Source organism: Cnephaeus nilssonii (genome assembly GCF_951640355.1).
Source record: "Cnephaeus nilssonii genome assembly, chromosome: 9".
NCBI classification, from domain to species: Eukaryota; Metazoa; Chordata; class Mammalia; order Chiroptera; family Vespertilionidae; genus Cnephaeus; species Cnephaeus nilssonii.
This window is the reverse complement of record NC_137080.1, coordinates 599630-614577: the sequence shown is the minus strand read 5'-3', so window position 1 is coordinate 614577 and position 14948 is coordinate 599630. Positions and strand designations below refer to the sequence as shown.

General features: G+C 57.0%; 1 protein-coding gene across 2 annotated transcripts in view; it reads left to right on the top strand.

Annotated features, from left to right (window-relative positions):
• The window catches only part of SMOC2 (SPARC related modular calcium binding 2), a 71275-nt gene extending 59797 nt beyond the window's left edge, over window positions 1–11478 (top strand). For both annotated transcript variants that reach the window (XM_079781568.1, XM_079781567.1), the window contains exons 10-13: window positions 3442–3541; window positions 5614–5888; window positions 9352–9389; window positions 10117–11478. In XM_079781568.1, coding sequence (XP_079637694.1) covers window positions 3442–3541; window positions 5614–5888; window positions 9352–9389; window positions 10117–10134 — 431 coding nt within the window. In that variant the 3' untranslated portion in view covers window positions 10135–11478. The remainder of the gene's footprint in view (window positions 1–3441; window positions 3542–5613; window positions 5889–9351; window positions 9390–10116) is intronic.
• The last annotated feature ends 3470 nt before the right edge of the window (window positions 11479–14948 follow it).

Here is a 14948-nt window from a genome sequence, read left to right as displayed (position 1 = left end):
TTCTTTTGAGATCCAAGTTTTTTAACCTTAAACTTCTTCTAACGCCACTTCTTCAAAATAGACTCGCCCAGGCCGTGGTCTTTTGTGGAAGAGCCACACTCAAGGGGCCAAAGAGCCGCATGTGGCTCGCGAGCCGCGGTTTGCCGACCACGGGGTTAGGGTTTCCCTATAAGGGGCGGCAAGTCCAAATTCACGCCCATCCTCCATCCTTGGTGAGAGGCAGCTTACGAGAGGCAGGAGCGGGAGGCCCTGACTCTCATCCGTGAGCCTCACCTTCCTCGTGCACAGGCGGGCTCGCCGGGGACTCGCACGTGCTCCCGCGGCGCTGCTGCTTCCCTCGCGACGCTGTGAGGCAGGGCTGTCTCACCATATCCGCCCGCCCGTGTTGACACTAGCCTGCGCGCGGACATTGGTGAAAACCCGGGCTTGTTCCTAAACCCAGACGTCCTGGTGAATCGCCAGGATGCGTCGACTCTTCTGATGGGCCGAGCGCACGGTCTCGGGCAGGTCCCTGCACAGCGGCCCCGGCCCCCGCACCTCTCGAGGGTGGGTCACCCCTGCCTCTCATCCCTGTCGTCAGACGGCACTGTTCTCCGTGGGTGCCTGGTGGGTCCCGGAAAATTGAGGGGGGCCACAGCCTTAGTCTGTGGGGGAGCCCTAAGCTCACAAGATCAATTTTTTTTTAAATTTTATTTTTGGTAATCCTCACCCGAGGATATTTTTCCATTGATTTTTAGAGTGGAAGAGAGAAACATCGATGTGAGAGAAACACATCGATTGGCTGCTTCCTGCACGCACCCCACCCGGGGCCCAGGGGGAGGAGCCTGCAACCGAGACACATGCCCTTGACCCGAATCGAGCCCAGGACCCTTCAGTCCGCAGGACGACACTGTATCACTGAGCCATACTGGCTGGGGAATGGGATCGCTTTGCTTTCCTTTCTTTTCTTTTTTTTTATAAGGTAGTGAGTTTATTTTTTGTTTTGTTGTTGATCCTCACCCGGGGATGTTTCCACTGATTTTAGGGAGAGCGGAAGAGAGAGGGAGAGACAGAGAGAAACATCGATGTGAGAGAGACACATCGATTGGTTGCCTCCTGCACAAGCCCCAACCAGGGCCCGGCTGGGGAGGAGCCTGCAACCGAGGTCCGTGCCCTTGACCGGAACCGAACCCGGGACCCTTTGGTCTGGAGGCTGACGCTCTCCCTGCTGTGCCCGGCCAGGGCGGGATCGCTTTTCTTAGAGAGATTCGCACTCTCCTCGTCGCCCCCGAGGCTGCGTTGGCTCCTTGCTCTTACTATGTGCTGCTGTTCTGCGGTGGTGGGTGTGTGGGGTCCTTGAGACCCAGCTCTGACTCAGGCCAGTGAGACTCGCTGGCGGGTCACCCGTCACCGGCTACCCCCACCGTGACCCCGCCTCTGCGCCTTGAACTCATTGCCGGTGGGTTTGTTGCTGTTGTGGGTCCTCCTCTCTGGGGAGGATCTTGGCGCCTTTTCCACGGCGGGCTTCCTGGTGAGGGAGGTCTGACCCAGCCGTGCGCAGAGGGGGCGCAAGGGGGGTCCCCGGGGCAGCCTGGTGGCTCCCGGCCCCATCACCGCCCTGGCCCCGCGTGTCCCGTGGGAACGGTAGGGGCGTGGAGGCGAGAGAAGCCTGCTCACCTGGGTGCTCATCTCAGAGGTGCTGAACGTAGGAAACTGGGAGTTGGCACGAAAGCGGCTGGGGTCACCGGCACTACAGAGTGTGATTGACAAGCCCACCGGAAGCTGGCGGCTGGTTCTTACGACGACCGCGGAGTTTTACAGGTTTGAGGGTTAAGCCCTGTGCGGCTCCTTCAGTTCCCGCACAGGGTCAGACAGAGGCAATGTGGCACCGCAGAGGGTCGGACGTGGGGAATGGGCCAGGAGTTTGGAAAGAACGGTTTCTCCGTTTGAATGGAAAGCGTCCCTTAAATTACACGCCCAAGCATCCGGGGAGAGCCTGCCTCTCTGGGCTGTTTGTGGGGCGCGTGGGGGGCTGGGGCTGGGCTGTGAGGTGCGGGCCCTGCGTGGCGGGTGCGTTTGCGCCGAGCCCTGTTTTGGGGTGTCCCTGAGGCAGCAGCCTGAGTGTGTTTCCGTTTGTGTTGAAAGAAAATGGGAAAAGAAGCAACTGTATGAGTAGGTTTTCTGAGACCAGTAATTTCTGTACAAAAAGCTTCTGATTTTTTTTTTTTTTTTACCTTCTGCTTCATAGAAAGTGCGGAACACACTCGTTTTATATCAAGTGCAATACCTCTATTGGAGGCCTCACGGCTGCAGGGCCCCGGGCCCAGGTGCGGGCGGGAGAGGCGGGCGTCGGGGCAGCATGAGCCTCCTCCTTGGGAGGGACAGGGGCCGGGGGCCGGGCAGCGCCTCCTGTGGGGTCAAACCAGGACAGGAGCCCAAGTGTTTGCACGGAAATCTAAGATGATGCGTGTGTTTCCGTGGGTTCCGCAGAGAAGGGGGTCGAGCGAGCATCTCCAGGCTGAGCTGGGAGCTTTATTTGCGCAGATTTGTAAACCACGGCTGCAGTGACTCTGCTCTGCTTTGAGGAGGGCAGCGTGTCCTCTCTACAAACGGCGCTTTCCTCGGCTGTGAGTTCTCCGTCCACAGGCCAGGTGCTCACCTGCCCTGGGCCCCTCATGGGGGCTGTCCCCTGCGGTCCCTCCTCTGAGCTGAGACTTCTGGGCTGTCCTCTGTGCTCTGCTGAAGAACCGCTCATGCCTACAACTGGTCCCTGGGCAGGGCCTGGCTGGGTGGTGACACCTGCCCCGAGAGACACCTGCCCCGGGACACACCTGCCCCGGGACACACCTGCCCTCGGCCTGGAGAAGGTACCTGGGGGTCAGCCGGCCACATAGTGCTTCCTGCCCACAGGACTGGACTTGGAGCTGTGAGGTCAGGATGTGCTCAGGACAGGAATTGTCCTGGCAAAGGCCACGTCCTTGCTGAGAGCGGAGCTGGGTGGCCACAGGAGGTCCCCAGGCCCTGATCGTGGAGACATACCTGCCGCCTCCCGTCTCCTACTTCCTGCCAGGGGAGCGCTGATGAGAATTATTCCTGCAAACGTCACACTGTCCGGGCTGTGGGCTGCTCTGCCGACGATGACCCCTTCCTTCTCCGGGCCCCTGAGCTCTCTCTCCTCGGCCCCCTCCCCCGTCCCGTCTGTTTTCCGGGGCATTTAGTGACCTGGAAGCCGGTGGGAAGCGGTCCTGTATCCGCGGCTCCGGGGACTGGAATAAGTGTAACAGGAAACCCAGTTCCGCGGGTGTTGACGAGCGTCAGTTGGTTTCTCTCGTGAGTGATCCCATGAGCCCAACGTGCCCTCGCGGATGAAAGCGACGCTTCTCTCCGCCACGGGAAAGGCTGTGAGCTCTGTGAGCTCTGAGTTCTGTGAATGTGAAACAACGTGCGTCCTCCTTGTTCCAGGTTGTCCCGGTGCCAAAAAGAATGAGTTCCTGACGAGCGTTCTGGACGCACTGTCCACCGACATGGTGCACGCCGTCTCCGACCCCTCCTCCTCCGGCAGGTATGTTGTCCGGGACACGGAGCGGGTGCTGGGAGGGAGCCCGGCAACCGGGGGAAACTGACCCGCTCGTCCACGTCCAGCCCTCGGCTGGAGAGCCGGCCACTCACCGGGGAGCCGGAGGGCGGGCGCGAGAGGGGCCCCCTCTCCCTGAACGGGAAAGGGCTTCAAGGGGTTGGAGGTGACTCCTTTAGGGTCTTGGTCATGTGATTAAGCCGCTGAGGAGGTTTTCCTGTTGGGAGCAGCCAGACCCGGGGGATTTTCCGTGGTCCCCTCGGGCGGTGGGAGGGAGAGGGGAGAGGAGAGGAGGGGACGGGTCTGGTTTAGCCGCTTTGTGCTTTGGAATTGCCTTTCACAGCAGCGGACTGGATGTTAAGTACTGTGTGTAAAAACGTGCACTTTAAAGTTCTCACAGTATTACGGATTTCTTGTGGGAAAACACATACATCACGTAAAATGTACCGTCTGAACTGTTTTCAAGCGCACAACTCCGTGGTTAGCTCCCTGACACAGTGTGAACCCTGACTGTGGAACTGGATGCGTTCTCTCTGTGCCCAGGAGGCACCCCGGGCTTCTCACGTCCTGAAGGTCGTCCCTCCTCCTCCTCCTCCTTCTTCTCCTCTTCCTCCTCCTCCTCCTTCCCCTCCTCCTCCTCCTCCTCCTCCTTCCCCTCCTCCTCCTCCTCCTCCTCCTCCTCCTCTTCCTTCCCCTCCTCCTCCTCTTCCTCCTCCTCCTCCTCCTCCTCCTCCTCCTCCTCCTCCTCCTCTTCCTTCCCCTCCTCCTCCTCCTCCTCCTCCTCCTCCTCCTCTTCCTTCCCCTCCTCTTCCTCCTCTTCCTTCCCCTCCTCCTCCTCCTCCTCCTCCTCCTCCTCCTCCTCTTCCTTCCCCTCCTCCTCCTCCTCTTCCTTCTCCTCCTCCACCTCCTCCTCCTCCTCCTCCTCCTCCTTCTCTTCCTTCCCCTCCTTCCCCTCCTCCTCCTCCTCCTCCACCTCCTCCTCCTCCTCCTCCTCCTCTTCCTTCCCCTCCTTCCCCTCCTCCTCCTCCTCCTCTTCCTCCTCCAGCCCCAATGGCCAGTGTGAGGGTGGCTCCCAGTACCTCCTGGGTGTGGCCTTTCAAGCCTTGGATCCCCCTGGGAACCTGCAGTGACCTCTTCATTTTAAGAAACATTATTTTTTAATATATCTTTATTTTTATTGATTTTAGAGAGGAGGGAGAGGGAGAGATGGAAACATCAATGAGCAGAGAGAATCTAATCCAAGACCCTTCAGCCCGGCGCTCTATCCCCTGGGCCACACCGGGCAGGCGACAGGCTGTCTTGAACACCTGGGTCGTGTCCGGCCCTGACTCGAGCCCAGGCCTCCCGAGGAGCTCTCCTCGTTCACGTCTTCCAATACAGAATCTCTTTGATTCAGGGGGGAGCATCCGGTTACCACTTCAAGTTACGTTCTGATTTGTACCTTTCATGGTCCCTGTGACATACGTGATATGATAATGAGCCACATTAAACGGAGGCGAGAACCTCGGGCCCCAGGGTTTGCAGCGGGTCCTTCACGTGTGGCCTGACCTGCCACGTCCGCGGAGCACAGAACCGGGGACAAGGGCGCTCTGTCCTCAGGACGTGGCAACGCAGGTGCATAGTTGGCACGCACACACTCACAGTGTCATTTGCAATTTTGAAACCACTTGAAACATTTTTGCTAAACCCTTTCTCCAAATTATTATTTTTAGAGAGGGAGAAGGAGAGAGAGAGAGAAAGGGAGAAGGAGAGGGAGAGGGAAACACAGATCAGAGAGAACATCGATGGGCTGCCTCCTGCACGCCCCTACTGTGATCGAGCCTGCAACCTGGGCACGTGCTCTGACCCGGAATCGAACTGGCAACCTTTTGGTGCACGGATGATGCCCAGCCAGCTGAGCCACACTGTCCAGGGCTCCCTACACTATTTTTAAGTCCAGGTCCCATCGAGTGGCACTCCCGGGCAGGCTCGGCATCAGGGCCGGGATGGCACGGGGAGGGGGACGAGGGCGGCGGGCGGCGCGGCGGGCGCCCCGACCCCCCGCCCGTGTGCTCCCCCAGGCTGTCCGAGCCCGACCCCAGCCACACGCTGGAGGAGAGAGTGGTCCACTGGTATTTCAAGCTGCTGGACAAGAACGCCAGCGGGGACGTCGGCAAGAAGGAGCTGAAGCCCTTCAAGCGGTTCCTTCGGAAGAAGTCCAAGCCCAAGAAGTGCGTGAAGAAGTTCGTGGAGTACTGCGACCTCAACAACGACAAGGCCCTGTCCCTGCTCGAGCTGATGGGCTGCCTGGGCGTGACCAAGGAGGAGCGCAAGGCCGGCAGCAGGAAGCGGCACAGTAAGCCTGCCCCGCTCCGCCCCCGGGCCTGGGCGTCCCGGCTGGCCCGAGGTCCAGGTGGAGGCCGTCCGTCCGCGGAGCAGGGATGCACCCTCGGAAGGGCAGGGCCCGGGGGGAGGGGGTCTGAGCACAAGTTCTTCCTCGTCCCTCTGTGGCGGCCGACTGTCCCGAGGTGTGGGCCGCGATGTGTGGGGTCCGATCCCGGAACCATTCGCCCGAACGGGAGAGCCCTGCAGGGGTGCAGGCATGTTCTCTCGCTTCAGGGGTGCATCCTGACACCCCGAGGGGCCGGCAGGGTGGGAGCGCCAACCTGACTGGGAAGAGGGGTGCCGGTGGAGCACAGCAGGGTCGCTCCCTAGGAACGGCAGTCCCTGCAGGGCGTCCCCAGGGCCTGGGATGAGCTGATGTGTCTGAGTTGTACTCTCTTGTTGGGAACTGAGAGGACCCGCTAGGGCAGTGGCCGGCAAACTCATCAGTCAACAGAGCCAAATATCAACAGTACGATTGAAATTTCTTTTGAGAGCCGAAAACCGACTTCTGCGCATGGGCCACGAAGTTTCACTGTACATGCGCGCCTGCACGTGGTATTTTGTGGAAGAGCCACACTCAAGGGGCCAAAGAGCCGCATGTGGCTCGAGAGCCGCAGTTTGCCGACCACTGCTCTAGGACCTTCCCCGCCCAAATGAGCTGACGTGGGTATTTTGTCAAAAACGAGCATCGGGCCCTGGGATGCATCATTTGTTGTCTCTGGAGCCGTGTATTTTCCCTGCAGAATTTCCCTATTTTTTTTCCTACGTTATTTTTTTCAGTTTGAGGATCAGCTATTTTTCCCACCCTGTGCAACTTGAATCTGAGAAAAGTCAGAGAAGCCTAAATATTCAGGGGAGGACTACTTGGGATTTTCTAAATGTCCAAACTGTTACCGATTTCTTTCGTCCCCTTTACGTTTGCTCATACGTACGAGTGCAGTTTTTTATTCTAAAAATGCGAGGCAGCAAATAAAGAACATCAGCAACACGTGACCTACTTCTTCTCAGACCTAAGCAGCCCTAGGTCCATACTCGTCCCCCACACGTCCATGCTGACTTCCACTACAAACGGGCTCCACACATTCACTTTCCAATCACATGTATTTTTTGTTTGTTTATTTAATTCTCACCCAAGGATATTTTCTTTTCCATTGATTTTCAGAGAGAGAGAGAGAGAGAGAGAGAGAGAGAGAAAGAGAGAGAGAGAGAGAGAGAGGAAAGAAGGAACCGGGCGGGGGGGGGGGAGCGGGGGGGAGAGAGAGAGAGAGAAACATTGATGTGAGAGAGACACCTTGATTGGTTGCCTCCCACACAACGAGATCAAACCTGCAACCCAGGTCCAGGCCTTGACCGGGAATCGAACCTGGACTCGTGGGTGTGGGGGCAGACGCTCCAACCCCTGAGCCAGGCCGGCAAGGGCTCTCTAATTAGAGCCCTCGAATCACACGGATTTTAAGCAACGACACAAGATTTTGCATTTCAGTTACTGCAACAGAGATAAATTATTGGAAAGTTTGATCTAAACTTTCACTATGATAAAAAATGCAAAAGCAAAAAAAAAAAATTAACTACAGACGATTAGGAAATGATACAGCCAAAAAAGAGCATATTTCTGAGGAATTCGGGGAAAGTCACAAAAGATTACATCATGCCCTCGTGATTCCCCAAAGTGACCATTACAGAGAGACGCAGCAATCAGGAATTATCCAGTTTAGACCAAATTGTCTTTTCAACCCAATTGCCATGCGAGCTGCATCGCTTCCAGGCAAGCTGCCTCACGGGCGTCGCCTCCAGGTCACCTGGAAGCAATCAGGGTCATCCGATCCCGATGACATCAGCTCTCCCGACCGGGCTGTTCCGGGGCCGGGGGCTGGCCGGGGGCCGGGGGGCCGGGGGGCCGGGGGGCCGGGGGGCCGGGTGGCTAGGAACAGCCTTCTCTCTGAGTGCATGTGCCTTGCTTCAGGCCGACTGTGATCATGTACATTCTGTTCCATTGAAAGACCTCACGGACAACTTTATTTCCCTGCTCTTTGTACATTTTCTTCTATTTTAATTTTTTAAAAATAATATTTTCATTGATTTCAGAGAGGAAGGGAGAGGGAGGTGAGAGGATTATTGACCAGCTGCCTCCTGCACGCCCCCTACCGGAATAGAATCTGGGACCCTTTAGCCCGCAAGCCGACGCTCTATCCACTGAGCCAAACCGGCTAGGGCTGTACATTTTAAACGGTGATTTTCACTGCTATGCCTTGAATGAGATATTGCAACAGGTGTCTTTCTTTTCTTTTCTTTTTTTTTAATAATGAGCCATTAAACTTTACCTAAGACTCTTTTAAAATATATTCTTATTGATTTTAGAGAGGAAGGGAGAGGAAGAGAGGGGTAGAAACACCAATGATGAGAGAGAATCATTGATCAGCTGCCTCCTGCGCGCCCCACACTGGGGATCCAGCCCGCCACCCGGGCCTGTGCCCTGACCCAGAATCAAACTGTGACCCAGCCCCTGAGGCACACCGGCCTGGCTGCTCCAGGCGTCTTTAATGAAATTTACCTTTTCCATCTACACTGCAAGGTGCTCTTTTCCTTCTCAACACTTGAGAGGATTAACTCTTACTGTTGTTACCTCCAAGTACCAGGGACACTGATACTTGTCATAAAAGAAACCAAGAAAAAGCGGCAATTGTTGAGCAGCTGAACCGGCTTAGACTGGATTGCAAGGATCACTAACGTTCTTTAAATTGGAACCAGTGGCCCCACGTTTTCAGTAAAGTCGTCATTCCAGAGAAAGCCAAGTGGTTACAATTACCCCAGTTCCCGAATCACTCAAACCTGCAATTGAAAAAAAACAGCCCATTTACCGACTAGTTATGTATTCAGTGTTTTTGTAATTTACTCAGTGCCTTTGTGTTTCGACTTTACCTGTGATTGTGTTTCTTCACGTCAGCGGGAGGAGAAGGGGTTTGGAAACGCAATGCCTCTGCTCTTTACTCGGTCCTTTTTTAAATCTCGTAGCCAGAAGGCAGCAATCAATCAAGGCCTTGTGGGTGAAAACGCTGCCCTCTGTCTACTGATTGGCTGAGTGCTCCCTGCTCTGAAAATTGGCAAAACGACAGGAAATAGGCAAAACCCACGCCGGGGAGGGGACGCCTGGGAAACGGGGACGAGGCCTGGCCTTCGCGGACGGCGTTGGGAGGCTCGGGGCCATGCACGGCCCTGAGGTTGGGGAGGGCCCGCGTCCTGTTAGGAGATGTTCACAGCAGGATCCTGGGACCCACACTCCTCGCCTGTGGGCTCAGCGTTGCCATGGAAACACGTTCGCGGTTGTTGGGATCATCTGAATGTGACACTGCCCCTCCCTGAAGGGGACCCTGAGCCGTTCACCCGAGGAAGAGTGTGCAGCTGTTAAAATCGTCTTTGTGTTTCCCTCCCAACAGCCCCCAAAGGTACTGCGGAGAGCACTTCTAATAGACAGGTGAGTGTGACTCTATTTTAACCTCAAAGACATGCTGGTGGACTTACAGGCAATAAAAATTAAGGTTCAGTAAATTTGGAAGGTAAATTTGGATCATTGAGGGGAGGACAGTGGTAGAAGGTAAGTGTCCAGAAGGTTCTCATTGTATTAATTAGAGGCCCGGTGCATGAAATTTATGTACCAGGGGGTGGGGGGCCCCTTAGCCCAGCCTGCACCCTCTCAAGGTCCGGGACCCCTTGGGGGATGTCTGCCTGCCAGCTTAGGCCCAATCCCCCAGGGATCAGACCTAAGCCGGCAGGCGGACATCCCTCTCGCAGTCCGGGACCCCTCGCTCCTTACTGCCCACCTGCTCGCGGCTCCTTAGTGCTTCCCCGGAGGCGGGAGAGGCTCCCGTCACCACTGCTGCGCTCGCCAGCTGTGAGCCCGGCTTCTGGCTGAGCGGCGCTCCCCCGGTGGGAGCGCACTGACCACCAGGGGGCAGCTCCTGCGTTGAGCATCTGCCCCCTGGTGGTCAGTGCGAATCATAGCGATGGGTCGTTCTGCCGTTCGGTCGATTTGCATATTAGGGTCTTATTATATAGGATCGTCGCAGCCAAAACCACACCGTTTAAAAGATCGCTTTCCCCTAGTTGTCAGCAGACAGGATTGTTTCCTTCCCGGAAGGCAGGCCCTGGTCACGGCCGAGGGATGCGAAGGTCTCACGCCATCTTTCTCGTCTCCTTTCCAGCCCAGGAACCGAGGATAAGAGACGGCGGCTGAGGCGCCTGAGACGTGTGGGAGGCTCCCTCACCAAACGCAATTAAAAAACAGAAACAAAACCCATAGTATTTGCACTTTGTACTTTAAATGTAAATTCACTTTGTAGAAAGGAGATATTTAAACGGACTGCTTTCACCTGTGAAAAGGGCGGGGCTGGCTTCGGCAGATTCGTCACATACAATGTATGTGTCCCCTTTGACCTTGGACGTCTGCACTGGGCGGCGCTGTTCGGGGCGGGTTTCCACTTGCTCTCCCGGCCGCATGGTTTCCGCGTGGAGGCTGGCGGCTCAGGCACAGCGGCTGCGGCCCGTGGCTCCTCCCTGGCACGGGATGGGTGCTCCCTGGCACTCGGCTTCCTCCAGCCGCTGCTCTGAGACCCGCTGCATTGGCAGCTCGGGGTCCCTGTGGGAGCTCACCTTCGGTCTGTAAGGTGTGCGGTCAGCTGCCGGCCTTGCGTGCAGGTGGCGTGTGCCGGGCTGCGTGTCTCTGGGACCTGCTGCCTTTGTTCCGCTTGCCCGAGGTCTCGCTCCCGTCACGTCGGCAGCCACAACAGCTGGATGATGGGGTCTGGGGGACGGTCCCCGACCACCTCAAGGTTGGCCTCAGGCAGTGAAATCAACGCTGGGGAACCCTCCCCCCCCCCCCCCCCCCGCCCTCCGCGCTGGCTCCAGGCGGCGGGCAGGGTCCAAGGCCAGAGGGGAGTTGGAATCAGGCCGCACCTGCCATCTGCCCACCTCTGCCTTCCGCCTGGCCTTGCCCTCCGGGGCCCCTGGCAGGTGAACGGTCCCCTGAGCAGCTCCCGACAGACATTCCTTAAAGGAGGCGCAGCCGGGACGGCTGGGCGCTGGGTGGTGTGCCCTCGGCAGGCAGGGGGCTGGGCCCGGGTTCCGTTTCCTCCTTGTTCTTTCCTGAAGGCCCCAAGGGCATGAGAACTCGTCACTGGGCCAGTCCTCTGGGGCACTTGGGTGGGACGGGTCAGGACTGATGCTCACACGGAGAGCCACTGAACCAGCCCCTGTCCAGCCGGGGCCGCTGGACCCCGCACGGAGCGGCCACGGCTCTGCAGCCCCTGGGAGGTCAGGGGGCCGCGTGTGACCGGCCGGGAGGCTGGCTCGGCTCCGACGTGTGGTCGGGAAAACACCTCCGGGGGCCTCACTCCCCAGCACGTGGCGGACACCGACCCTGTGAATCGGCGTGAAGACGGCGGCTTCTCCTTGCCTAACGTGCAGAGCGACAGCTGAACCTGGAGCCACTAAACCGTCAGCGTCGCAAAGGACACAGTTACGCTCCTAAACTTATTGGATAATCTTTTCTATTTCCCAACTTTGAATTTAATCCTTTTTCTTCGATTGAAATAAAATATGCGATCGAGCCTGTCCTCTTCTGTTCTTTCCGGCTCAATGCACAGGGTGGCACTTGCTTGACTTGGGTGTCCCCTTCGGGGGGGACGGAGGAGGCTGGGCCCCGTGCTTTGGAGTCTGGCTCCGCCCCACGGGGTGTGACAAGGGCGGTTGCTGAACCTTTTCTGCTTCGGTTCCCTGTGGACAGGGACACACCTGGGGCGAAGGCGCTCGGGTCCGTGTGCGTGACGCGCCCTTATTGTGCGACACAGCCCCGCGCTCGGTGAGTCCCAGCCCCGCCCGCGACACTCCCGGGCTGCCGGCTGCTGCGGGACCGTAGAGGAAACAGAAGAGGCTCTTACTTTGACGGAAGCCGGTGCTGTTCCCGGCGTCACACACTCCAGGCCTCATGCCTGCCCCTTCCCATCTCCGGCCCGGGGCCCCGTCCTGGTCAGACCCCATCATGGTCCACTTGGGCCGTTCCTGTGCCTCTTTCCCTCTTCCTGTCCCCGTGGTATTGAGACGTGATTGACACTGCCCGGTCTGAGTGCACAGTGCGCAGCGTAGCGCCTGCCTGCTGTTGTGGAACGGCTCCCACGAGTTCAGGTGCCGTCCATCCTCCAGGGACAGAGAGCAGCTGCGTTCCTGGTGCTGAGAACTTCCGGGTTTCCTTTCTGTGGTGCCACGTGCCGTGTCCGCGGCGGCTGCCACGCTGTGCCTCATGGGACGCTCCTGGAGCCAGGCTCCCTCAGGCCCTCGCGCTGTGCTGCTCCCAGGAGCGGGGTCTCCGTGAAACCCATCTCAGCGTGTCGTGTGCAGTAAGGATGATCTCGGAAGCGGGGTCTCCGTGAAGCCCGTCTCAGCGTGTCGTGTGCAGTAAGGATGATCCCAGGAGTGGGGTCTCCGTGAAGCTCGTCTCAGCGTGTCGTGTGCAGTAAGGATGATCCCGGAAGCGGGGTTAGGGGAAAGGCAGCTGTCAGGACAGCCTCGGGGAGGTGGGGCTGGGACTGGGTTCGGAGCAGATGGGAGGGGATAACGTGTCCGTGTCCGGGAGGCTACAAGCCTGTGTCCAGGCATCCAGCGGGGGGGGGGGCGCGGAGGCGGGCGGCGGGGTCCGGGCGGGTGGGGAGCCAGTGCGCCGGGCTGCGCAGATGGTTCTCATTGCCAAGCATTAAGATTCAAATCTAAAGCAGAACGCTGTTTCCCTCAGGTACCCGGCGCAGCTGGCTTCAGTGACAGAGGCCGCCCTCCCGAGTCCTCCCTCGCCCTCCTTCTCCTGCTTAAAAGGCAGCCTGCATCCTTGTCAGAAACCCCCACGTCCGACATTATTTACAAGTGCCCCGACCAGCTCATAAATCATGCCAGGATCCCACCCCGGCCTTTGTGAAGCGGTCCAGGTGACAGGAGTCAGCATGTTTGCAATCAGTGTGTAGGAAGGCTGACACAATCACAGACTGCCCAGTGACATGCAGATTGAGCAGCGCAAAGCTGCTCCGAGAGGAAGCAAGGATGTGTGCAGCGTTACACGCGGCTGAGATGGCAGTGGCGGTGGTGACAGAAATGGTGGTGGTGATGATGAAGGGGATGGTGATGGTGACGAGGACAGTGATGATCATGGTGATGGTGATGTGATGATGGTGATGATGATGGTGAGGATAATAATGATGGTGGTGATGGTGACGGGGATGGTGATGATCATGGTGATGGTGATGTGATGATGGTGGTGATGTTGATGGTGGTGGTGATGGTGATAATGGTGATGGTGATGGGGACAGTGATAATTATGGTGGTGATGGTGATGATGATGGTGATGGTGACGGGGACAGTGATGATCATTGTAGTGATGATGATAGTGATGGTGACGGGGACAGTGATGATCATGGTGATGGTGATGATGGTGGTGATGGTGATGATGATGGTGATGGTGATGATGATGGTGATGGTGATGGTGATGATGGAGGTGATGATGATGGTAATGGTGATGAGGACAGTGATGATCATGGTGATGGTGATGATGGTGGTGATGATGATGGTAATGGTGATGACAGTGATGATCATGGTGATGGTGATGATGGTGGTGATGATGATGGTAATGGTGATGAGGACAGTGATGATCATGGTGATGGTGATGATGGTGGTGATGATGATGGTAATGGTGATGACAGTGATGATCATGGTGATGGTGATGATGGTGGTGATGATGATGGTAATGGTGATGAGGACAGTGATGATCATGGTGATGGTGATGGTGATGATGGTGATGATCATGGTGAGGATAATAATTGGTGATGGTGATGATGGTGATAACTATATATTTCTTCCCTAACAACACACACTCTACATAGATCAAAATTTGTAAAACATTTTGATTGGTTAGGTATTTAGCTATTTTTGGTATTTCTTCATTCTAAAGAGTGGGATTAGCCATCTTTTACTTAGTGCTGTGAATAAGCCTTCCCGAACTCCGTGGCATCCAGCCACTCGTGCTTGTTCTCGTTCGTGCCTGTGTGCTGATGTGGTTGGTCGGTCTGGTCTGGGCCTGGCTGGGCACAGGTCTGCTTCTGTCCCGTCCTCTCAGATGAATGGGTCATCTGGGCGTGGTCTCTGCACGGGCTGTGCCTGAGCACGGGTGACATGCCCTACAGCACAGGCATATCTCAAGCCTCCGCGTGTGACCTGTGTGGTCAGAGCTCGTCACCTGGTCCAGAGCCAGTCATGGGCAGGAAGTGCGTGCGCCCACCCGGAGGCCCTGGCGGCCGTGGGTGCAGAGTGCTGCTCACTGACCCCTTCCTCAGACTGCAGCTCAGCACATGCATGTGTCCCGAGTGTCTTGGCTGCAGAGCCATGTGTAGAGTGTGGCTGAAGGCAGAAAAGGGGATGCATGTGTGGGTGCCGTCTCAGACATAGAGGAAGCGGGTCATGCTTCCTGCATATGCACATACATCCCGTCAGGTTCCCGGAGCAGCACCTGTGGCTTAAACACACCTCTTCCCCGAAGCCCGCGATAAAGCCTGGGCGAGGCATGGACGCCGTGTTCGGTGGCTGGATGGAGGTCCCGTGACGCGAGGAGCAGCTAAGTGATAATGGGGCTCGCCATAAGAGCATGTCCTCCACGTTCTCTCTTCCTCTCCGGGTTGAGTTGTAAATATGTTTGACTCTTCCAAATATATTGGCCTGGAAAATATGTCTACCACGTGAAATATTGAAAAATAAATCATATCTTGTCATTAATTACCATGATCAAGACAGGCTCCAGAGAAAGGACAATAATGATGACGAAGGTGCTGGGAACGCTGGGAGGAGGCCTTGCAGAGGGCAGCGGGACACGAATGCTGGCTTGTGCTCCGAGGCGCAGCTCCGACCCCAGGTCATTCTTGGGGGCTGCAGAGCCAACTGGGGGCAGCTTTATTCTGACCCCGGGGGTGGTCCACATTTGTCAGTCATGTTGATTCTTTCAGGC